This window comes from Ptychodera flava, chromosome 13 (assembly GCF_041260155.1).
Source record: "Ptychodera flava strain L36383 chromosome 13, AS_Pfla_20210202, whole genome shotgun sequence".
NCBI lineage: Eukaryota > Metazoa > Hemichordata > Enteropneusta > Ptychoderidae > Ptychodera > Ptychodera flava.
Genome location: NC_091940.1, coordinates 12,179,185 through 12,205,902, shown reverse-complemented (window position 1 = coordinate 12,205,902; position 26,718 = coordinate 12,179,185). Strand labels below are relative to the sequence as shown.

The 26,718-nt window shown below is 38.5% G+C and overlaps 1 protein-coding gene across 1 annotated transcript in view; it reads left to right on the top strand.

Annotated features, from left to right (window-relative positions):
• The first annotated feature begins 211 nt into the window (after positions 1 to 211).
• Positions 212 to 26,718, top strand: part of LOC139147437 (CCR4-NOT transcription complex subunit 1-like) — a 43,956-nt gene continuing 17,449 nt past the window's right edge. Inside the window, 23 exon segments of the mRNA XM_070718544.1 lie at positions 212 to 510; positions 1,306 to 1,413; positions 1,908 to 2,006; positions 2,285 to 2,408; positions 5,605 to 5,661; positions 6,250 to 6,396; positions 6,941 to 7,053; positions 7,296 to 7,478; positions 11,564 to 11,845; positions 12,131 to 12,258; positions 13,098 to 13,230; positions 13,781 to 13,888; positions 14,382 to 14,624; positions 15,061 to 15,215; positions 15,754 to 15,901; positions 16,306 to 16,513; positions 17,801 to 17,986; positions 19,184 to 19,359; positions 19,777 to 19,901; positions 20,848 to 21,037; positions 24,157 to 24,369; positions 24,897 to 25,037; positions 25,578 to 25,760. Of these exon segments, the coding sequence (XP_070574645.1) occupies positions 409 to 510; positions 1,306 to 1,413; positions 1,908 to 2,006; positions 2,285 to 2,408; positions 5,605 to 5,661; positions 6,250 to 6,396; positions 6,941 to 7,053; positions 7,296 to 7,478; positions 11,564 to 11,845; positions 12,131 to 12,258; positions 13,098 to 13,230; positions 13,781 to 13,888; positions 14,382 to 14,624; positions 15,061 to 15,215; positions 15,754 to 15,901; positions 16,306 to 16,513; positions 17,801 to 17,986; positions 19,184 to 19,359; positions 19,777 to 19,901; positions 20,848 to 21,037; positions 24,157 to 24,369; positions 24,897 to 25,037; positions 25,578 to 25,760 (3,552 nt within the window). The 5' untranslated portion in view covers positions 212 to 408.

Sequence of the window (26,718 nt, the reverse complement as noted above, 5' to 3'; positions counted from 1 at the left end):
TCACATGACTGACCGACATTGTCCGAGGTTATCCGAAACTTAAAATAGCGCTTTCAATGCGGCAAGATTTTATTCGGCATATATTTTTAAACGACAGTCCCAAGGAATTTCTTAATATTTGATTTTTTTCTTGCTGGTGGTTTTTTCGACCATAAACTTCAAAACCTAGATCATTCGTTCGACTAACGACGGACTTTACCGAAATTACCCGAGCCAAAAATTGAATCCAACATGGCGGCTGTGCGAGGTGCGCCATGATGATGAATCCTGTTTTCTCAAGAATTGTTCCAGTTTTTCGATCTCCGCACAGTTGCTAAAAATCCTCTATAGTGAAATACTCGTTCGAAGTTTTTGCAAGGGCAGTTTCAAAGTAATTTGAAGCTTCCTTAAATGTGAAAGAATGAAATAATGAATCTTGATTCGTTGTCGCTGGCCCTGTCTCAAATCAGTTACTCAGTGGCTAATCTGACCAAGAAGAACTATAAGTCAAGTGTTGGGGAAATTTCCAGTGTAAGTATGAACTTTTATTCAAAATTTTAGATAAAGCTGTTTCACTTGTCAAGGGTTGGCATTCTAAAGCCATTACTTAGCTGTAAAAACTGCCCAAAACAATTTATAAAGCTTGATAAAACAGCAGCCAGACAATGCAACAAAGCGATGGACTTTCGAAAAACACTGACATGTGCAGTGCAGTGAACCAGTATAGAAAGGCACTGTATTGTAAAAGGTACCGCTCAAATGTTCCACACGCTTCTGTTTTGTACCGATGATCAAGATTTACATCGACATTCAAAAAGGATGCAAATTAAGGACAGTTGGCCCATTGTACCGTGCAACTTTTACAGTGTTTTCGTGAGTCGTATGTCGTTATTGACCTCATAATCTTGCAAGACGTGTGAAAAGGTGCATCCCTGGATCAGGAGTGGAATAATTCATTCAATTGTCCGTGTAAGAAATTATTGATGCAAAATAACAAAATAGAGAAATAACATTGAAGTGCATGTGACCTCAACCAACCCAAGCCAATCTATTAACCACCTGTAGGGCTTCATTTGTATAGAAGAGCTGTTCCTTTTCAAAGCTGTTCCACTTCAGTTACATTGTTGATTAATAAATGCACACTCATTATCTCTATTGTTTTTTAGGCAATGGGTAGGGGTTATTAATAACAATAAAGCACATTGCTGTATTTACCCGATATGGTATGGTCTTTACTGTGTGCTTTGTTGTGGTAGCAAACAGTATGTCTAGACAAACCCAATTTACAGAGCTTTTCAACCATCAAGTTATTTTCTCTCTTTTCAGCTTGTTTCTCGACACGGACCAGAAGCTGATAGGCATCTGTTCCGTTGTCTTTTCTCACTGGTCGATTTCAGTGGTGATGGTAAAAGCAGTGGTAAAGATTTTCATCAGGTAATATTTTCAAATAGTTGTTGCATGTTTGAGTCAATGTATGCAGACACTTTGTTCTTGTATGCATGGGATAACTTGACATACATTTGCAAAATCCAGAAGAAAATTTAATAAAAAGAAATTTTGTCATAAATTTCACAATGTGATATGTTCGGGTACAAGTCTTACAAGTGGTAATAGAAGAACAATATACATAGGTGATGCAATGTTAGCTCAAAATGTCCTCAGAAAAACAAGCATTGTTGGTGTATCTGTCCAGGAAAGACAAAATTTTAACATATAAGCCTCACATCCTCCAGTACATTGTTAAAGTGCAACTTTTTGTTTAAACAACAACAAGTACATCTAAACAGTTTTGGGATGTTTGCTTAAAATGGAACTTATATTTTTCTTAAGAATTTTCTTGCAGAAACAGCTGTCAAGATAAGGGGGGAACATGTCTGACACTTTTTGAGTCCTATAAATATAATTTTATCTGATTCTTTTGTCGACAGACTCAATTTTTGATTCAAGAGTGCTCAACGCTAATTACTAAGCCTAATTTTATATCTACGCTTTGCTACGCCATCGATAATCCATTGTCTCATCAAAAGGTGAGTTTCCTGTGATTGCATAACTGTCATTTTTAGCCTTGAAGGGAAGTTTGCTCAAAGATTGTAATGATATGAAAGTAATCCTGTCTTATTGACATCAAGGAAATTCCTGACGATTCTGTCATTATGAAAAAACCCAGATATGTCACAAATAGGACACTGCAGGAAGCAGATGAAGCTACAGATTTTGTGGCTCATGATCAAACTCTGTTTGGTGTAAACTCATATAATTTCATTGTGGATGGATTATATTTTACTGTGAGCATGTTGTCTTGCAGAGTATCAAATCATCTACCCAGTTGTTTACTCAGTTGAGTAGAGTTCTGAAATTGACCAAAGTGCAAGAAGTGGTGTTTGGGATAGCTCTGTTACACTCTTCAAACCCTGACACAAGATCACACGGTGAGTTACAGCTTTGGTTTTCCCCTCAGCAGTTCGCCACAAATCTGTGATTTTAGCTTACAGTTAATACAGAATACATGTTATGCAAAATAAAGTGATAAACGTGTTAATTTTTGCGTTATAATCATCTTTATTTCAGGTTGTTTCCACAGGACAATACTGCAGTAATGATATTTCCTTTCTCGCACTAAATTGTGAAAATTCTGTCATTGGAATGTATCCTTCAGGATGTACCATTAAAAATTTGCAAATTCAGTAATCTTGTAGTATAAATAGTGTTGCAAAACATACATGTATGTCATGAGGTTACATTAACAGCAAGTAAGTGTTCAATGAACAGGGAATATATGGATGAAAAGAGGATATCTGCTAGTGAACAAGACGTGATTTAGTTTCTCTGTTTATAAACACATTCACCTGCATGCACACACAAGCACCATTTTCCACAAAATTTTTGAATAATCAATAAAAATTACAGTATTTGTATTTATGTTGGTGTATCTCATAATAATAATTATATGTAAAGAAGCTGTGATAATTTTAGCAAGACTAGAATTCTAAAAATTTCTGAAAATTAGGAAACTGCAAAAGTAAAAACGAAACAAGTATAAACCATAGCCATGCCTTGCCTCTTTTGAAAGTTACCTTGTGTTGAAATATGTTGTGAAATTGTTCATAGTTTGGTTTTTGTTTGGTATATCAAAATCGCTATTGCAGGAGCTACTTGTTTGGATGGGGAAAATATATATTTGTATGTTTTGTTTTGTACCACTTGCATTAAATTCTTTCTTGTCAAACAAAATCAAAAGCTTGTGACCATTTCCACAGTATTGTTTTGGTTCAGAAATCACACATCAACGAAATGATACTTTACTTGTTCCAACATAGATTTATTTACCTTTGAATAATGTAATACAAGTGCAGATATGCAATTTTTACCAGTGTTCTGAATGTTCATCAAGAAATGTTCTATTCATCATGCACAAAGTAACCTTTAAGATGTCATGAAGGATTTCTGTTACCTAGCAACTGTCATTACAGAATGTAAAAAAAGTACCCCAGGAGATGACTGTAATTTTGGTGTAATGGCACTAACTGATGTAATTGTGTTCTTTGGGAATTGTTTGATGTGTGACACTTCTTGCAATACAACTCCTTCTTTCGAAATAGGGTGATAGCTGTTGTGTGAATCGAACGTATCACCAATACTGTTTTTATGTTGTCAGTAATGAAGTGTTATTGGTTATCAACACCTCAGTGTTCTCCACAAATGAAAATTAAAGGCGGGCGGCTGATTAGCATATGTATTTGCATAATATTTGCATACAATTTACATATCACCAGGGCTATTCACAAGGCACTCCAGTGATGAGATATACTTCTGACATTCTCAATATTTTTCTCCATTCAGCAGTGATTAATGGCAAGCTATACAATTTATTTTTACATTTAAATCCTGTCTATTTACTTTAAATAAATAATAAAACATCAAAAGTGAAAAAAAACACAATACACAATTTAGTAAATATATTGCACAATACCAACATGAAAATTCAAAAGTAGGCCTACATGAGAAGTAATCAGTGTTCGAAATAATCGGTGGCAAATGGTGGCACGTTTTCATGTGACCCTCTGTTACTATATGTTTGTCTGTAGCCGGATTGGTAAAGCCATGAACGTCTTTTTTTACGTCCATGACAAGTTGACACGGGACTGAATAATGCACTAAGTTACAATGCGGAGTCAGCGGAGCATGCCTGCAGAGAAACATACGTTGACTTTAAAACTCAATTCATAATAAAGGGAGGCCCGAAAAAAATGATACCAAGTATTTCCAAGAGAAAGATTTGAAATTTCATCGGCTCTTAGTTCGGCAAACGTACACAACTTCGACAACTGCGCGGCGTAGGCTGCCATGCATGTTTGTGTGGAGCACGCTGGCGCACTAGATCTCGATCACACGCGACCTTTGAACTATACAGTGGGCCTACAGAACCGTATGTACGGTACATAGCTGCTGTATTCGGATGATCACACGAATGATGATTTTTGCTCGTGCAGTTCTTTTTACTTTATTTCATTGTGCCTTTGATATTTTAAAACGGTCACGGATTTTGAAACTTGATCAAACGCAACTGCTTCTCAAAGTCAATCGAATGAATCCATGCAAGTTACGAATGCGTGACAGGAAATGACACACATGGCTACAACGTCATGTGGACGTACACGGATCTCAAAATGGCTAACTTGGCTCGGATACGCAACGACCTGAGCACGCGAAGTACCATACTTTTTGCATCTGATATTTGTCTCAACCAATCGTACGATTTTAGCCAGATCTGATCGAAATCACTTTTCCTGACCTTCGGATCCTTACAAGTACGAGACATTGGCGGCAATGGCAGTTGACAATAGCATAGATGCTTTGACTGAGTGTCCGCTGGCAAAAATGCAACACCGAGCCTTCGAGTGTACCGTGTCCGTTGTATGAAATGGACGGTGTCTGTACGGTACGGTCGGCAGCTTAACACATTTCAAGCTTTTTGAATTTAAGTCTTAGCCAGTGTTCATCGGCACTACGGCCGTTTCACACTGAAAAGCTTGCTGAAATAAGAGCGTGACAAAATCGCCGCTGAGAAACATAGGTCTTCAACCACATTTACTAAAGAGTATCGGCGCCGGCGGATATGAAACAGGATCGGGCGAAAAAAATAAAGGATCGGGGCCGTCGGGGCCTGGGGAGAACATTGAGGATTGCATGCAGTCGCAAAACAAACCGACAGATGTGTGAACGGTCCCTCTTTATTACACGACGTTGTCAGTTGCTGTCATTTTTATTCAATAGGCTTTCAGATATTGTTCGGACAACTGACTGTGAAAACAGTTTAGGCGACAGAAAACAAAGGTGGGCGGGCGAGATTAAAGGCGGGCGGGCGAGATTAAAGTGGGGCGGCGACAAAAGAAGCCGGGCGCACCGCCCGTCAAAAACCCCTTGTGGAGAACACTGCACCTTCATTCAGTCTGGAAAATACAAGACACAAGTGTGAAATCTGGCAGGGTATTTATCATAAATAACATGACAATACAAGACACAAGTGTGAAATCTGCCAGGGTATTTAAATAACATGCACTGATGAAAGTGGCATTGAAATTAAAGAATTGCAGACTGTACTGACTCTGGTATTCTTTCCTGCAGCTGCACAGTTCGTAAAACAGAAGTTACCTGATTTATTGAGGTCATACATTGATTCAGGTAAGTTTATCTTCTTACTGCAGATCAATTCAGGCAATGGCCGAGACTTCACTTCCTCTAGGATAATTTTATTTTCAGTCAGCCATGTATAGATAAGACATATTCTTACTATGGACATAGTTGAGAGACAAAGCAGGTATTGCAGGTATTGTTGAATTATAGCTAAATGGCTCTGGATTCAAGAGAACCTTAATATCATAGAGATGCTCTGTTTAGAGGTTAGCTATAAATTTATGCTAATATTGATGCAATATGCAAATGTATACAAATTAGACACTATTCCTATCAAATTACAAGAAAGCAAGGGAGAACCTTCACCTGGCATATGTACAAGTATAGTAATCAGATAATTGTATTAGATTGGAAAGTTAATGCCCTAAATTGTATGTGGTGTAAGTTACACACGTATTTATGTCATATTATATCATTGATGCTCGATGCCCTTGTATTTGTTTTCCCTTGATTAATTATGCTCAACATTCTAATTAATGTTATGTAATGTGATCTTTGGTAAATATTAACAGCAATTACATCCTCTGCTAGAATAAAAATGATCATAAGTATCAATGAATTGTTTGTCTTCACTAGATATCAGTAGCAATCAAGAAGGAGGTCTCAACGACATTGCAATAGAAGTGCTGCATCTGCTACTAATTCACTTATTACACGGACCAAAGAGCCAGTCTGGTATTGGGACTGATCAAAAAGAAGCTTTTCTCAACACACTCAGAAGGGGTAAGTGACTGCAAGTGTGCAGTGCCTGTTTGAGAGTTTTATTTTGCATGATCATCGAAGTGTATGGTGCCTATAAAAAATGGACAAATAAGGGCCGGAAGCAGACTCATGTACTGAATGTTCCATGTATGTTTACATAACGTTTTCGGCACCATGGTTTGGCCTAAACCTATTGTGATCATGTGTGAGAGTGGAACTTTTAGCTGTAAATAGGGGGTGAGCAGGTTTCACATGTGTGCAATTATCAGAACTCATGTAGGATATATCGCTGCTGCATGGTACAAAGCAGTATTTTTGTAAATATTGTATTCATGTTTCCATGTTAAATAGTTGTAGCACTTGAAAGCATGCGTGTATGTAGATGTAAAATATATCTTTCATAATTTTGTAAACTACTTATGCCACAAAAGATAATGTTGTAATGTTTTTGAATTCAGTGTTGCATGTATTCCTTCATCCTTTGAACGTATTGTCTGTGTTTGTGCCCGGTGTCTCACTCACATGGTTTGCAAGTTGTATGTAACCTGTTCTGTTGTCGTTACAGACTTTCCCAAGCATCAAGTCCCCGTTGTGTTGGCTCCACTGTTATATTCTGAGAAACAAGACATTTCAATGGATCGATTGATTACAGATGTAGTGAATGTACCAAATGCCATGGTGAGTATGTGTTTCATTGCTGACCCTGAAAAGAGGAAGAAAGTGAAAATAGTAAACCCACAAAAGATATCTCTCACCAATTGTGTAGCAAAAAAAAAAAAAAAGAAGGAATTAATGTCATTCACTTCTCTGTAGCAGTCATGATTCATGCTTTCACATTTTTGCTTTCTGAATGTAAATGTAAACTAATGATTGTCCACTGTGTGCTGACCATGCCTATTTTGCCTTTGGTACGGCCACAGATGGATGGCTCATTGGCGGAGTTGATGCTGGAGATAGGCTATGGTTGCTGTGCCACTGTGGAAGAATGCCGCAACACGTTAGTTCAGTTTGGTACCAACAGCATCACACCCTCATCAATTGCCAGAGTCCTGGGAATGATGGCCAAAACACACACTGGCCTCACAGACCAAATGGCCCTTCAGGTAAGTGTGTGGAGCTAGACCAGTGTTTACCCTGTGGAACATCAGTCCCTGATCATGCAAAAAGTGAAATCCATCATTTTGTCACTGAAAATAACGATACTGAAGTGCTGTAAGAGAGAGAATGAGAGAACTCGTATGTCCATGTATGTATACTTCTGGCCTTCTCCCAATAAATGGGAAATTATATTCTCTGCTGTGATTAGGCAAATGGACCAATAGATCTTCGAGTTGTAAGTATAAAGTACTGGTATCAACTGATCCTTGACTTATGTGATGTACTTGCTAGCATTGTATGTCTACTATATAAACCATAAAGGCTTTCTTCTGAGCAAGGCTTAGTGATCCAGAATCTTCCTCTGCTTGTTGTCATGGTGATGAATACCATGATAGGAGTTATGGAAACCCTCAAGAGCATGATCATCCTCCTATGAAATGCAAGAAGGCTATAATAACACAAAGATTGCTTTTTAGCTCCCATAGCCATATGTATATATGGCAATGGAAGCTATTCTTATAGGCTAGGGAAATGTCTGTATGTATGTATGTCTGTATGTCTGTGTGTCTGTATGTCTGTATGTCTGTATGTCTGTATGTCTGTCCGTCAACATCAAAAACTCCAAAACCGCTGCACATTTCATCTTGATATTTGGTGTGTACATGTATGATGGGCTGTAGATGAGATTTTGTTCAAATGAAGTTGTCATTGCCAAAAATATGCAAATTAAGTGAAAAAATGTAAAAACAGTCAAAATTGAAAATCTCAATAACCACTGAGCAGATTACATGAAAAATAGCATGTAAGTACTTTGGGCTGACCTGAAATAATTGTGCTTTTTTGATTTTTTGATATTGTTGAAAATATACAAATTAGTGCCAAAAAAGGCGTTTTTGGTAAAAAATCTCCTTCTTCATAACCGCTGGTCAGACAGCTTTGATATTTGGTATACAGGTCCCTAGGGATAACCCAATTTGGATTTGTTCAAATAGTGATGAAATATGCAAATCTGTATTTTTAAGGATTTTTTTGGTCATTTGTGGTCAAAAGTTTATTTCATCAAAACCGCTCGTCTGACAGCTTTGATATTTGGTATACAGGTTCCTACAGATGAACTAAATATGATATATTGAATATATGATGAAATCTGCAATTTTGTATTTTTGTGTTATTTTTGCCATTTTTGGTCAAACATGTGTTTCTCAAAAACCACTTATCTGATGCCTTTGATATTTGGTATACAGGTTCATAGGGGTTGTCTTTGTGTGATACATTGAAATTTGATGAAATCTTCAATTTTTGTATTTTTTGGTCAATTTTTGCCATTTTTGGTCAAAATATTTGTTTCTCAAAAGTTACTCATGTGATAGCTTTGATATTTGGTATACATTTTTATACATAATTATGATGAAATCATCAATTTTGTATTTTTGCAGCTAATTTTGCCATTTTAGGTCAGGCCATCCTGAAATGAGCCATCAAAGATCTCAACCATTTCATCAATACATATGTCACAAAAGTTGCTCTCTACATAACACAGCAGAGCTCTGTCGACTATTGGGTCGCTTGTTTTTTTCAAAACCGCTGGTCAGACAGCTTTAATATTTGGTTGACAGGTCCCTAGGATGACCTTAGTGAGATGATTTCATACAGTCAGGAAATACTTAATTTTGTATCCATGTCTATAGTAGCTTCAGGGACATTGGCCCTATGTTTAAGATAATGTTGTGATTCAGTAAGCATTTGAAATGGTAAACTGTATTTGGTGTTGAAATGCGGTAAAAAATAATGAGAAAACATAGCTGAGGTGATTTCAGCAGGTTTGGTTTCCAACAAATATATTCAAAGTTTTTTTCAATGTTAAAGAGTGATGGAGGGGGGGGGGGGGGGGGGGTCCTGGCAGATTTTGAAAAAAATCCAAACAAATGTCAATAAAAAAATCAGCCACAGAAGGTTTGTCAAAAAGAAAAGGTGAGATAGTGGGAAAAAAAGAATGTACAGTGTATCGGATAAAAAAGATGTTCCTCATCAATCTTCCAGACAACCCCCTTTTATCAAATGGTACACCCCTGATGTATTTTTGTGTGCCATTAAACATGCAGTGTATTTTAGTTTAAGATGTCAATCAAGTTAGGTAAGGATTTGAAAGGAATAGTCAAGTTCACCACAGTTTAACTTTATCTCTTGTGTCATCATCCTTGTGTAATTGGTTAAGTTTGTAAGTTGCTCCAGATGTGGATGTACCAGCTGTTCTGGAAGAAAACAATGTTTACTTTTCCCTATAGGGTTTCTGAGTTAATGATTGCATGTTGAAATCTCTCTATGTATCTGGTGCATGGGCAAAATGTAAATATTGGTTGCATGTTATGTATTTCAGTCTATGTCAAATATTGTAAATGAAAAATCAAGAACAGTTTGCTGTGTGCTTGTAAAAGATAACATGTATGTCAATACATATTAAAACTGCCTTGCAGTTTGATTGTCTTAAAAATTATCACAGAAGTAGAAACGAAAAGAAACTAATCAAATTGCTGTAACATATTCACCCTCAGTGTCTGTAGGCCTATACTTAACTATTTATCATTACATTCAGCTTTTTGTTATATCTTTATCACTCTCCATGGGCCAAGGCACACTTGGGGTCAATGTCATCACTCTGTGCCAGTCTGTGAATGTCAGTCTGTCTGTATTTAGGCCCATGTTTCATACAATTGGTGGTTTGTTTTGATAACTTTATTTGGTATATAGGGATAACCTAGCAATACAATTTTTTTGACAAAATGTGACATGACTTCGGTGACCTTTGACCTCAAATATACATATTTGTCCATAACTCAGTAACCACAAGTGCTACACCCTTCATGTATGGTATGATGGGACACCTTATGATGCCACATATTGTATGTGCATATCTAATTTTGAGCAAGCCAATAGAGCCAGAGGTCTGATTTTTGATATATAGGGATAACCATAGGAGAGAATTTTTTTTGACAAAATGTAATGTGACCCCGGTGACCTTTGACCTCAAATATACATATTTGTCCATAACTCAGTAACCACAAGTGCTACACCCTTCATATCTGGTATGATTGGACACCTTATGATGCCACATATTGTAGCTCATTAATTATGCACATATCTCATTCAGAGCAAGCCAAGAGAGCTGGATGTCTGATTTTTGGTATAAAGGGATAACTATAGGAGAGAATTTTTTTGACTAAATGTCATGTGACCTTGATGACCTTTTACCTAAAATATATGTTTTATGTCAATAAATAAGTAACCACAAGTGCTATGTCCTTTGTATTTAGTAGGATGGGAGACCTTATGACAACACACGCTTTACCTCATTAATTTTGCACACATCTAATTCTGGGCAAGTGAATAGAGCTAGAGGTCTGATTTTTTGGCATATAGGGATTAATTAGCAATATAATTTTTTTTTCAAAATGTCATGTAACCTCAATGACCTTTGACCTTGATTATACATATATATGCATATCTCAATAACCACAAGTTCTATACCCTCCAATTTTGATAGGATATTAGACCTTAAGATGTCACATCTTGTACCTCATTTATTATGCGCATATGTATTTCTTGGCTGTCCAATACTGCTAGAGGTCTGATCTTTTTTCCCGATTTAGAACCATAACTTAGACATGCCTCATTTGTTTCAAATTGGGAACAACGACATAGACCTATTTGCCCATAGATCTCAACATATACACTCCAGTGATACTTCTTAATGACCACATTTCCCTGCCCCATCAAGACTAATACTCCTATTACAAGTGGGGACTGTCATTGTCAATGACTTGTTTAGTTAATGGTTGTATCACAGTATTCGATATTTCTAATTCTGTATTTTTTCCATTTTATGTTCTGAATAAATACATTAAACATATTTCACTGTCTCCAGTACATTACATTTAAGTATTTTCACTTCATGCACTTTATCCCTTTCACACATGTTCAAATATCTGACCAAGAGAAACAAACACTAAATAGTCCAGGATGGGAGCTACAGTGTCTTGACGCTATTTTCTTATTGTTGAACTTATTTCCTGTTTATGCTCCCTTGCTACAGTCTTTGACTGCTCCTGGGGGTAACATATGGAGTGACGGAAAGGACAAGACCGACCAGGGAAATCAGAACACTACCTGGAATGTGACTATCTTTGTGGAAGTGGTGAAGGACTGTGCACCACACATCAACTGGAGGGAGGTGATATTTGAGCTGGATCACACAGGCTTTACTGTCAAGGATGCCCTAGCCCTGAGACTGATAAAAGAGGCCTACATAAGAGGTCTCCAGGAAGTTTTCCCTGTTGAGTTTTTGTACAGGACATGGAAAAACACAGATGGACAGGTACAGAGTCTCTACAGTACAGATAGCCTACCGTATTCTGTGTCTCAGTACGTTGCCAAGAAACTTCCAGTTCAAAATATTTTGTTGTAATATATTGACCCTACTACCACCTGTGAGTGACGCGATTATATGGTGATGCCAAAGCATTGTTCGTAAACTTATACAAAGCCGGCAGGTGTGTTGGATAATACATTTACATCTAGCATAATATGAACATGGGCTGTGCTTAGTAGTTAAAAAGTTGAAAGTTTAGCTCTGTGTTCTTTACTCTGATTATCTCTACAGTTGTCTTGGATACAACAGGCTTTGGCAAATCCAGACGTTTTCTGCTTCTCCGACTACCCGTGTCACACTGCTGTTATAGACATTCTTAAGGCACCCCCTGATGATGACAACAGAGAAATAGCTACCTGGTAAGTTACTCTCCTCTTAGCAACCCCATAGCATTGTCAATGTAACAATTGGCCGTCACCATTGACATAGTAATTATGCTATACTGTTGTGTCTCTTTATTAGCTCATATTTGGTATTTATATAAATACCAAAAAGAGCTTATATGGTGAGTCGATGGTGTCAGTATGTATGTATGTGGGTATGTATGTGCGGATGTATGTCCGTCACCTGCAAAGGCTCCCATACCGCCAAAGCTACCATCTCAGTATTTGGTGTACAGGTAGATGCAGGGGTTGAGATGTGACGTTGTTCAAATGAACATGTCAGTGTCAAAGATATGCAAATGAGGTAAGAAAAAGAGGAAATCCTGCAAATTAGCAGTAACTGAAACAGCCCACACATCTGAGTAAGATGTCGTTTTTCTGGTCGTACTGTGCAGAAATCATTGTCATACCATCAGCGTAGAATTTTCCTGCACTGAACAGATAGAAACAACACTTATTGTTGATCTTTGGTATGTACCAATTCTGATCAAATTTGAGCTACACCGTATAATTGCGGTATTTTCATTTAATCCTTTGCACATTTTCCACTGTATACTACAACTCCCTTGACTTGTATTAAAAGCTAGACTTCCAAAAGTGGAAGTTAGGGTACAAGGATAAACCCTTTCACCGCCATGATTTGGCCCAAGCCCATTCATTTGTATGGGAAATTTGGAGCTGTTTACAGGGAAATTAGGGGAAATTCTGTATCAGTCAAGACGTTGAGAATTTAATAGCTGGTTGTAACAGTTTCGTTTTGAAAAGTTGATACTTCCCAGTCTGGCAACGTGTCATTCTTCTCCTTCCCTTCACAGGAAATCACTTGACCTGGTGGAAACTCTACTCCGACTATCAGAAACAGGGAAATATGACCAAGTGAAAGCGTTGTTTGGATTTCCCGTCAAACACTGTCCAGATGTGCTACTACTAGCTTTACTCCAAGTACAGGTGATTGTTGGTCACTCCCTTTTTAGAGTGCTATATCTCTTCCCTTTGAATGTTTCCAGTTCCTATATTGGGAAATAAGACATTCTCAACAAGAGTCATTTTCAGGGATGATTTCATGGTTTTATTCAATCCTGCATGCTGATATAACACATAAGAGAAACATATGTGTCAATAATTGAGTATTTCAATCTTCTCCAGAGCTCTGAAAAGTAAGGGCAACCAATTTACATAGCATGACATAATTTGCATATTCTTTTGTCCTGAAAATGTATTTTGTATGGCTATTACAATATGAATAGATTGCTCAAAAAACAGAGGTGGTCCCCTGAAAATCGCCTTTGGAGAACCTGGGTATTTACATGCTATACAGTTACCTTGTTTGATTTTCAACTTTGACATCACTCTTGTATGAATATCCCCACAGACATGTTTATATGATCAGTGTTGAGTATTTTTACCATACTGAGTGTACAGATGCTTTCTCTTAACAACAATTCTGCTATTACTGATTTGTTAATCTCATTAGCACTGCCTTTTATATCCATTGCAGCCATTATGGAACACACTGCGCCATGACCTTGTGTCTACTCTACTGCCAATCTTTCTGGGCAATCATCCCAATGCAGCAATAGTATTACATTACGCATGGCATGGCCAGGTAAGTAAGCTGTGTACATGTGAGTGAATGACTTTCATGGGTGTGTGACACATCCAAGTCTGAAAGGAAAGGCTGTGACCATGACTTCAGAGGATCTCAAATGAAGATTGTGTAGATTGTGAATGATATAGGTTTATGTGAAAACTATAGTTTTGAAAAGGAAACTAACACTTAAATCTGTGCATTTGAATTGTTCGAAGTGTTGATCATGCTCCACGTTGTACAATGATATACTGTGCTGAAAACGAAAAAGATTTCCTGGTCTATTTATGGAAAAATTGTAGATGCTATGGGAAGTCTATAGTCAGTACTCATTCTCATTGGTGTAATTACTTAGGATAGAAGGTAAAGTAATATATGGAATAGATTTCTGAACAAAAGTGTCTTTTATATTTGTAATACACAATGTCATTACTTTTCATAAATCATGAAGGGTCAATTGAATCCAGTAAAATCTGAATTTGCCTTTGTCATTTCTTTTCCCCTATTACAGGGTCAGTCACCCACTATCAGGAAATTGGTAATGCATGCAATGGCTGAATGGTACATGAGAGGTGAAAACTTTGACCAGAGCAGGCTGTCCAGGATCCTTGACGTCGCTCAAGACTTGAAAGCGCTGTCACTCTTGCTCAATGGAACACCGTTCGCATTTGTCATCGATCTGGCATGCTTGGCGTCGAGGCGGGAATACCTGAAACTTGACAAGTGGCTGAGTGACAAAATCCGTGAACATGGGGTAAGTTTACTGACATAGTCAAATCTTATGTAGAGAGAAGACATATTGTGAGATGTGGAGATATTTTGCCACAAAAGTAGATTTATCGAGTTTAGTGATTTGTAGGATATCTCCTTGTGAAGATTCAGACCAATATAGGAAATATCACCTTCAATCTGAACTAGAAGATGGTGAGCATTTTATGTTCATGGCTTCATCATGTATTCAGTCATGTTTCAGGTTTTGACAGATGTGGATATCTGTGGAATGGTGATATCAGTTAATATCAGAGTAGTTTCACAGATGAAGCGAATGAACTATACTGCTCTACTGCTGATAAGAAGTTATATTGCATTTTATAAAAACGTACAGGATTAGCTATGTGTCGCTTTATGAACCAGCCATGGGAGAAGGGTTTACATTGTCTCAATCAACTTCAATTACTCTATTTTTACAGGAACTGTTTGTACAGGCATGTGTGTCCTTTCTGAAGAGGAGAGCTCCCCAAGTGTTGGGAGGATTAGTAGATAAACCAGACATGGGACCCAAAGCAGGACAGTTACCACCCGAGACAATTGGAACTATGCTGGCTTGCATCCAGGCTTGTGTTGGGTGAGCAAAATAAAAACTATGTGTTTTTAAGCCTTTGAGTGCTGTTATTTTTTCCCACCACAATTTTAGTGCAACATTTTTCCAATTTTTGCTGAACTTTCCTGCAACTTTTTTTGATAATTTTGGACCAAATGGACCAACATTTCATTGGCCCGTGTTTTATCAAAATTTTGGCAAAAGTCTGACAAAAATTGACTGAGGTATATTTTATAAGGGCAACAACAATTGACTTTGGCGCTCAAAGGGTTAATATCTTTAATAGTGGAACATGCAGTGGTTATTGCCCTTTTCCATCAAAATATTTGCATGTAATTCTTTTAGGTTTTTGCTGTTAGGCTTGCCAATACCATTGCACATTTCTCTCTGTGATTAACCAGAAATTTGTCTGTACAATCAGAAGGAAGCAAAAAAATATCAAACTAGGCAATATATACACGTACTTGTCATTGCAATACAGAGTGCTTTCCTCCATAATTAGGACATTTTTGTCAAATCTCTCAGTGACTTTTTTCTGTATGTTTGACTTGACTGTGTGTAGGTCTGTACAGCAAGATTTGTCAGAAACTATTCTCACCATGGTAGCCAACTCAGGTGGTTTACTGAAGGCCAGGCAGCCACCGCCAGGTGTCATAACAAAAACTAGTCAGCCAGCTGCCATCACAGGCTTTGCAGGACTTGGATCACAGGTAAGCAATAGAAGTCTAAGCTTCTAATGAAGTCAGACCTGTTGTTTAATATGATCAGTTCTGAAAAATGTCTGATTATTTCTGTTTGAAGACCATCTAGAACCTATTCACTACCACCGTAGGTCTTACCCAATCATCATCAACAAAATTGTATCAGTGTAGAAAATAATAGAAATTGTAGATGAGATTTCTACTGTACTCACCATTTAAATTTACATTTATGTGTCCTCTGTGCCATCATGACATGTCTCTGTAGCAGGGGAATGCTTCCTGATCAGTAATGCTATATTTTTTACTCAAAAGCCAGAAATTCTTACAACAAAAGTATTGAAAATGCGCCAGGGAGATTTCATCAACTCGAATGTACTGTGTTGTGTAACATGCAGTCAATTTCTTTTTCACAGCCAATTGACCCACTAGTTAGCAGTATATCATCACTGAGTATGGTAGGAACCACTCCTACCAGTAGTACTGGACTTCCCGGTTTTCCTTCACATTTAGGTGGTACTCTGACCACGCCACAGTCACCCCAGAAGCAATTTCCCGTTGGTAACACGGGGCTGTCGTCAATGGCATCCCTGTCCAGTCAGCTACCTACTGCCTTCGGTGGTGGTAAGTGTGGTGGGGAACGTGTGATGTTTTAAGCAAGTCATTTTAATGGATACAAAGTGTACAGATCAGTATTGTCATGGTGCATAAGTCTAATGATGTAATGAGTCATCAGTGTTCTCCCCAGGATTTTTTTACAAGAGGGCGAAGACGTGGTGCGAAGCACCACAAGCGACCGCGTAAGCGGTCGCGGGGGGAGGTCAGGAGGGGGGTGCCCCCCCTCCTGCCGTTGGAGCTTTTGAAAAACAGAGATTAAAATGGTGTTATTTGGTGGCACTTGGGGAGTATTTTTTTCAGATTTTTTTCGTATAAAAAACTCAAAGGAAAAGAAATCTGAGACGGTGTTCCACAACTTTTATTCCAGTTCAGTGATTTCAATGAAGATTACATTTTTTGAAAACGAAAACATAAGCTTAGCGACAGACATACATTTATTCATCGATGTCAAAATTATCACCGTGCACCATAGCACTCACGTGTTCTCATCCTCCGGCGGAGCCTAAAAAAGGTCGTTTTGCTTTGGGAAGGAATACACAAGCGAAATTCTAACCTCCTATAAAATCTTCAGTGTACTCTGCTGTCCTTGGTTCGGCTCAAGCTCCTTGGCATGTTTACTCAGCTATAAAGTCGGTTACCTAATGCACGGTCCCTATGGAGGGACCGTGGCTAACGATACGTTACGGCCTGAGCCATGCAAACATGGCTGCCATCGATATGAGTTGCACATGGGCTTATGATCTCGGATGACATCACAAACTCGCGAGATTTGCAAGATCGATGAGAATTACGTTTGCAGCCTGCAGGATCGACGATCACACTTGCATTTTGCTTGTAAATCACTGTCAACTTTTTTTCCCGTACATTTTATTGTTTTATTTTTCAAAAAAAATAAATCTTTTTCATTTCTGGCAAGGGGGCGCTCAGAATTTACAAGAGGGCCGCCACGCCCCTGTTACCTTGTTCAGGGAGAACACATGAGTCATCATGGGTGCATATTGTGTATGTCGGGTCATGAGTGCACCATATAAAAACACCATTTGGTATTGTGTTTCAGAGGGCAACATTAAATGGAATGATTTTGTTGTACATTCGATGATGATGTATTCAATTCCCCTTGTATATAAGTGGACATATACGTAGCATATTTTCGTAGCTACAGTTGGAGCAAAACAGCTTGTGCTTAAAGTTTTTCACACATTATGACACATATGGGTGTTGTTCATTGGTGTTTACCGATATCACAGCATACATGCTGTCAGAACCTTGTAAACACATGCTGTCTGCTTCTAGGTGTGTCAACCCTAGGAAACAACATGATGGCAGGTGCAGGAGGGACGGATCCCTTCAAACTATCCAGGCCTTCCAGTATTGGGGGCTTGAGCTCCTCAGCTGCACAGGCGTTTGCTCAGGCAAGTGCCAAGACAACCACCACAGCTGCTCTCAGACCAGGTGAGCTGGAACCAAAGAACTTTAGTAGTAAGTTCATTTTCATTTGTTTCATTATTCACTTGGGTAGTCAGCGTCCAAGGCTTCCTACTGTACTGTCTCTATCCTCCCTCCAACCCCCATATGGTAGGTATTGTTGATGTGTCGGTCTGTGCTTTTAAACTTTTATGTTTTTGCTCACTTTTCATTGTGGCTGCGTCTCTTTCTCTTTGTCGGTCTCACCCATTTCATATGCATTCGCCTCATTGCCTTGCAATAGCTAACTTACATCATCATAACTTGAGATTCTAAGTGCTTGTTAATGACCAGGAGCACCAGATTGCGGCATGTGAGTCAATAAACCATCACAGTACATTTGCCCTGTCAAAACAGACTTTTTGTTTGGAGTGTATTTCTGTATGGCAATCTTGCTTATGGCCCAGCTGGAAATAGACTTCAGGAAAAAAAATGACTCCTTTAATTAGTCTTATAGTGCAGGTGTTTTCTGTCATGTAGACACAGTATCTTGTGGTATTAATGTCATGTCATGATGGAACTATTGCTGCAGCTTGTCAGATATCACAGCATCTTGTGGTTTTATTGTGTGTGGCTTGCAAAAGAGCTGAACTGAGGGCATGGATGAAATGAAATCACTGTCAAATTGGCATACGAACACCACAATGCTGTTTTGGTTCTGTTTTGTAATCAAGTAAAAATGCTGTTTGTTGAGACAACCTATTCACCATCACTTCTTGCACATTTTTAAAAGAACATCTTTGATGCATGGCACGTTATTTTGGCTCTCCTGCATGCTATTCAGTGTAATTGGTGAATCAAACCAAGGGCTAAGCCAGTGACCATTTTTAGGAGAGAGTCAATAAAACGGAGGGTGAAGGTAATACCTCATCCACATACTGTTGCCATTCCCTATCTACATAAACATGCCTCCCTCCTAAAAAATGAAGTGTTTGCCTTTGAAATTAACTTGACAAAATGTTAATTGCGGGCAGGAAGCTTATTTTGTTATCTACAGTGTCAGTCGCTTGTTCATTGAAAGCCTTTAAAAAGAGCTTTTATTACAAGCAGTAATCACAGTCACTTGTATGGCACAACCACCACTACCAGCAAGTAAAAGGAAATATGCTATCTAATTGCTGTCGCTGATTTTGTCTGTGTGATCACATGCAGAGCTACTGTCAGAGGTCACTGAACCAACCCAATCACTTTTTATTTTTCGTCCGTTTACAGGTGATTTGTCTAACATATGGCCAGAGATGAACCAGACATTCTCCAAAGAAATTGATGATGAAGCTAACAGCTATTTCCAAAAGATCTACAATCAACCTCCAGATCCAACTATGTCCGTGGATGAAGTCCTGGACATGTTGAAAAGGTTCAAAGACTCTCCAGTCAAAAAGGAAAGGGTAAGTTCATTGTAAACTGAGAGAAATTCATCGTCAAACAACACTACTTTGATGTTGTCATTGTTCAGCATACAGTGGTGTTTGGATTATTCTCAGTGTTGTATACAAAATTTATAACATGAAACACTCAAATAAATTACGTGATCTCTAACATGCCCATGTTTGAACATTCTACTCATTGACCAACTGTCAATATAATCCTCTTTCTACCAGGTTCCATAGACAAACCATAGAAATAAACACAACTGGGGAGAAAGAGTATTAACTTTGGTGCCAGTGTACTACCAGGAGTGTAGAATATTATCTATTGTGTTTGTTGAAAGTGAAATTGTAGGGCATAGCTTGTAGAGGCATTGAAGTGTAGACATAGTAACACTGTTCATGGAGTTATAAACATCTTCTTCATCTCTCTCACAGGAAGTGTTCCTGTGTATGCTTCGTAACCTGTTTGAAGAGTACCGGTTCTTCCCTCAGTATCCAGACAGAGAATTACATATCACTGCCTGTTTGTTTGGTGGCATAGTAGAACAAGGCCTTGTTACGTGAGTAGCCTCAACACTTCCCTTTATGACAACACACAGTTCATTTTCACTCAGTCATCATATCAGTTATTAAATCAACAATCATTAAAATGTGGAAATATGATGTACTTAGAGCAAAGCTATTTGATCAGTAAGTTGTTGCTTGTGACAATGTGTAGTCTAGTCGACATGCAATCACTGATTATTTTGAGAATGATGTATTGTGTCTAGGTGAGCACAACAGCACTTAAAGGTATACTGTCACCTATTCCAATTTTGCCACAGTTACCATGGAAAGAGAAAATCTAACCAATCACAGATTTTAAGCGGGTGGCCGCTTTTTAAAAAACAGCGCCCTCACATGGGCATTTCGAATACCAAGGAATACCCCTTTGACCATATATGGGCATATTTAGATTACAGGTGACTGTATACCTTTAAATTGGCAGGTTCTGTATCAGCTTTCTCTCTGAGCAAATTGAGTAACTGTGCACAACTTTCTAAGGAGAACAAAGGACTAAAATCTCATAAACAGTCAGTGGCAATAACTACTAATGCCAGAACCAGGAATTGACAAGACTAACTTGACAAAACATAAAATAGTAAAACAAAGGGCTCACATCATGTAATTGTCGATGTCAACAAATACTTATGCAAGAAACAGAAATTTTTGACTACCACCTAAACACTACAATGAAAATATACAGGAAGTACAGGTTTTATAAACACGCAAACACCATGTGAGTGAAGCCTTTTTAATCCAATTGTGTCAGTGCAGCACATTGAGTGAAAACATTTTGAGTGAAAACCATTCCTAAGGTAATGAAATATGCCAAATAGAGGCAGCAAGTAAAATGCTTGAAATCATTCAGTGTTCCAGTGCGTTGATGTATTGAAGGCTCAATTTTCTAACCTTTATGGGAACATCTGCTACATTGCATTAACTTAACAACTGTCTCACTTTCAGGTACATGGCACTGGGCATTGCTCTCCGGTACGTGCTGGAAGCACTGCGTAAACCTCACGGAAGTAAGATGTACTATTTTGGTATAGCATCGCTGGACAGGTTCAAAACCCGACTGAAGGACTATCCTCAGTATTGCCAGCACCTGGCATCCATAGCCCATTTCAGTCAGTTTCCAGATCACCTTGTCGAGGTAAACATTGCTGTGCTAGTCACAAGTATATTCAACATTTGATCTCATTTGGAAAATTTATTGTTCTTATCTGGGGACGTATCAGGGTGGTAGAGTGTTGAAGTACTTGATTTCACCATTGAAGTGTAGCGTCTGATGTAAGGGCCATGTGAAATTCCCAGTTGCAAATGGTTTTTCATAGGAATTTATCGTGAGAGATTTCTACACTTACCAAAGAAACTTACACCTTTGAATAGGATGGAAAACCTGGATACTAATTTACTGCTTTGTCCATGCATGCAAAAGGTTTACTATGATCAGTTGATGGAAACAAAATACTTGTGAAATGTTTTAGAAGATTGCAACGTTATGTCAAGGGGGAGGGGCCACCTTTACATTATTGTGTGTACTTTAATAAAAAAGTAGTTTTTGGTAGATAACAGTGCCTATGAAGAGTAGGAGTTATGATATTTTATTACTGTCGCGATAAGTTTACACACACCGAACTTCCAATGTATTTAGGTATTACCGCTGGTGATGTTGTTACATTCCCATGTAATCACCCAAGTAATCAGGTAGAATTACACATGCTGTTTACGCTTCTGGAATTCCACCGGGAGCTGAGCCTGGCCATAAAAGTGGCGGCTTTACAGATTGGACGGAATATTCCACTTTATTGAATGAGGACACAAAAATAAAATTTTATTAAATCAATGACTCTTGTTCATTTTCTTACTGTTTGTATCATTTACCGAGTGTCACTGCTTTATTTTTTGTTTCTCTCGCTTTTCGTCTTTTATCACCAGTAGGCCTATAGCCTTAAAAAATATACATGTGAACTTACTACCGATCATTCCTCCCAACTACGTTGTCTGTCCCGCGCCAAAACTATCTCCACCAAACATGTCGTCGAAGCGAAGGGTTCGCCCGACAGTGCGGTCTGAAATAATTCAGCTTTGGCTGAATGGACACTCTATAAGATCTGTTGCTCAGGACAAAATATATCGGCATCAACAGTGGCAACTATTTTGAGGCGATTCAAGAAAACCGGTCTTACTGTAACGGCTAGAGCAAGTAGACGCCCACACAGTACACTCAGTGTGATTTTCGGACGACCTCAGTTTCAGACATGCTGTTCGTTGTACTCACTTCGCTCCGTATCCATAGCGTTTTACAAGGCATGCTACCGCATATTAAGTCAGGTGACGCTACTGTCCCGTTTTGGATAGTTTTTTTTTTCAGTAGAAGCTATTTCGGGCGCTACAAACTTGGCGAAGTTAGCCACACCGTATGATACAAGGTGTCGAACACAACATACAGAGACAGCCAGTGTCCGATATCTAAGCGCTATACACGTCAAAATATAGTTGCGTCGTCCATGGATTAAACATAACTAATTATCACGAAATATTTCCATATAGTTTTCTAAACACATTGAAATTGAAAATCGGGGTACAAAGTTTCAAAATATCAGTATTTAGCCCCTATAATCATATTCAAAATATGACGTCCGATTACTACGCACTCAACATGAGTAAAAAATTTGGCAACTTTGATCCCCTAAATGCCACTCCTGTCGGTGTTAACAGTTTGAGGATAAACACAATAATGTTTCGAAAGGTATGATAATAAGATTTCATAGTGTTCGTCATTTATGAAACGGCGCGGCTCTGGGCGAAATTCATTACCTGTCCGAAAACTGTCACACTGAGTGTAAACCTCCGCAGATGTTGTCGAGTATATTGAGTATCTGAAAACAAGGAAGCCATCAATGACAGCCAGCAAAGTTCGTGCGGAGCTTTTATTAAATAGTGAAATCTGTGACATCGATTCCTTGCCCTGCCCACAGAACTATATACGACATCTTTAAACGAGATTTGAACTATAGTTACAAGAGGGTATCGCAGGTACCTGCAGAACAAGTCACAGAGCAAAACATAGAACGTGTCGTTCGATACATCGACACGGTCACAAACCTTGATCCACTGCAAGTACACTTTTCGACGAAGCCGGGATAAAGCGAACGAATATTCTTCCAACTCACGTCATTTCGAAGAGAGTCGCTTGCCGCGTACTTGATGAGAGAAATCTTCTACGACCTCTAATTTTACCTGCTTGTATTCCGCGTTCGGAAGAGTTTCTGAGCAACGATACAAATCATTGACATCGAGTTCACTGTTGGATAACTTTATAGTGTCTCCTTCGTCATTCCGATACTGAATTTGAAATTCAGCCGTTTTCAAACTTGAGATATTCTCAAGTTGATATTTCCAAGATATTTCCAAGTTGGAAATACGTTTTAATGCCGCCACCATAAATGTGACGTATTTTCGTCCCGCAGTACTTCAATTGAAATCGGTACATGTCGCTTGGTCAGTGCACAGAGTGCGCGCGCTGTACTTAGTGAAACATTACAGGTCAATATTCGCGCGCTTGAGTGATTGCAGTTGATACCATTTTATAAAGGGAATCATTCTATGTGGACATTTTTGAGGAAGGCTAGACACCGATGAAAAATCCGCATGTGAAATGAAATCAGTTGAAAATATATATTATTCTAAATAAATGACACGTGAGACAAATGAGAGTGTAGTTGTACCATTCACATTTTATTTCACCAACCCACAGACCGTTACCAACCCCTTGGGCCAAAATGAATGACCCCTTGAGCTTATCTCGTAGACTCCCCATGACAACGTTCACTTCCTCCATAAAACGACGGCTTCACTGGGGGAATGTGATATCAGATATGTAAGAATACAACAACATCACCAGCGGTATACCTAAATGAATTGGAAGTTTGGTGTGTTTAAACTTATCGCGACTGCAGTAATTTGCCATAGTATTTAGTTCAATGGGAGAGGAAAACAAGTGTGTTTAGAAAGTATAACTAATTCTCATATAAGTAATATAATATGATACAATTAATACAACACAATACAATACAATACAATACAGTACAAAGTGTTTTTTTCAATCAGATTTTGAAATTGTATATGTGCTTATTATGGCATTATGCAAACATACTTTTCATTGTTGGGAATGTGATCATTTAGAGGGAACATATTTAGAGTCAACTGGGATGGCATTTGTCTGTCTTTCTGTGCCATCACTTGTCTTTTCTGTGTTGATCTATACAGCATGTTCAGTATGGACAACAGTCAAGGGAGCCACCAAACAGAGTTCCAACAACTCCTACCCCAACAACCACAACAGCTGTCAGCCTCGCACCTCCTGCTGCAGCCAAGACTACTGCAACAACGACAACTTCAACCACCACCACCACGGCCACAGCGACAACCAAGGCACCAAGTAAAACTACGGCAGCGATCAAGGGCACAAGGGAGGTGCCGGTAAGTGCTGCAGTGTAGAACTGCATGTATTTCTCTTGTGAGAAGGATGACATCCCTTTTAGTGTCTCCTCAGAACCTAATTTGTGACACTGCATTTCGTTCCTGAGGATTCTTTGTGTCTCAGGAAATATTTATTTCGCAACACATATCAGTACCAAACCAAAACAGATACAGTTGATAGAATTTTCTGTGCAACTCAGAATCAAGGCTATTGCTTTGTGTAAATACAACTGAGCCAGCATAAACTTGTTTACGGTCAATGCCTGTTTTGAAATTGAAATATTGTAAAACTAATTGTAGCTTGGATAGCAGTAGCCAGTGAGAATTTCATTTTGAAAAAGTGGTTATGCTTGAACTGTTTCAAATGAACCCTGTAATGGTGAAATTGGTGGTAGGAGAGCTCTGAATGATTTAGGTGTGAAACAAAAATTTCCTGCCACTTCATATTTGTATGATGGGTATGCAGACTTCTTTGAATTGAGATTGTAGAAGAGGAGTGACAGAGGCAACCATCCTATCTTTTGCAGCCTTCCATTGCTAGTACCACCAACATTGATACCCTGCTGACCAATGCACCACTGGAGGAGAATCCAGAACCACCGGAGGGCATTCAGGACAAGATCTTCTTCATTTTCAATAACCTCTCTCAGTCCAACTTACAACAGAAGGTAAGAACCATCAACTTGTTTGTCAGTTGAATTCAGTAAATGTTTGTTTGTTTGCAGAAGCTGGTCAGATGGCCCCTGTTGGTAGCTCCTTCCTGCTTTCTAAATTCTTTGACACATGACATACGTTAGCTTCAACAAAGGGATTATGAGTGTAGATAGATGAGTAAAAGCTCATCATAGAAAATTACTTTTGTGCTGTAAACCAGATAACAGAAATACCCTCAACACTTTATAGTACACTTTACAAAGCTTGATAAATTAAAGGGGATATTCTTACTGGTCCCTGTCCACATTATGCAACAAAATGACGCAAAAGCAGGTCAAATAATCATTATCATTCAAGATTAGTGAATTACCAGGTCCAAGAAAAAATAGGAAAATTACTATAAAAATAGGGTCATGTTGAACCACTGACTGCCTTGTGGTGGTACCAGGTGTCCTCAATTGGTGAGTGAAAAATCAACGTATTTGAAGTATTTTCTTATTGCAATATTTGTCGTCAGATTGTATACTTACACTGATATTCATTTACTTACCCAGTGTGATGAGCTGAAAGACATCATTAGTGAGGAATACCTGCCTTGGGTAGCCCAGTACCTAGTGCAGAAGAGAGCCAGCATTGAACCCAACTTCCACATGCTTTACGCCAACTACCTGGAAGTGCTCAAGATGAACAAGTGCATTGATATGGTGTTGAAAGAAACATACAGGAATATCAAGGTGGTGAGTTTTCTTGTTTCTGTCACCGCGCTTGCCGCACCTCAGGCACTTTGCATGGTTATGGGCTCATTCACGCCATCTCACTTGCGGGGTTCATCTTGCTATGGTGTTTCAGGGGGCTTGAAGTGTTCATATTGGGTTCATAAACATTTGCTAAGGGTCATTGGACATTATTCTGCCAGTGCTTTTACTTGTAATGGGGGCTATATTTCTAGATAAGGTGGTGCAGTTTTCACAAGTTGGTGGAGGTTGCCCAGAGGGCACCTTCTGGAACTGTTGATTTCATTGATTTTCATTATTGAACTATAGTTCCATGCTGTGTGATACATTTTCTTTTCACTTTCTGGTCTCAGTATAAAATTTAGAGCTGGTTTTCTTCCCCAGTTCCATTCTTTTGCAACTCAACTTTATTCAGCTTACCGTGATAAAATTTACCTCAGAGACAGTTAGATAATTTCAAAACATAACTCAAAATTTCCCCATGAATATAGATTCAAATGAACATTGTGTTCTGTAGTGGTATGTTGCATCAGCAAAATTTCAGCAGGCATTGTTTGATCACATATTCGGACATCCGCAATTATGATCATTATGATAAAAACTGATTTTCCTTTGTAGTAAGGCTAATCATGCTCCACATAATTTACTGTTTCCTTTGTAGCGATTGACATAGTTTTCATATATTGCCTTGGATAGGTAGTTAAATTTTACACAATGACAGAGCAGAGTCTGCATATCAGAATTCTGTGATTCAAGCAACTCCGTACTGCATTGTTACTATTCTACATCAATTAATCACATTTACAAGAAAAGGTTGACTATTTAGCTGATTTTTTGCAGTAGAGGGAGTTGTGTGAGTCACAGTTGAATAAAATCTCTATTAGAATGGTGTCAATATGTGTATCCAGCATAGCTGGTGCATTTGAAATCATATCACAACATTCAGATCTCTCTTCAAAGT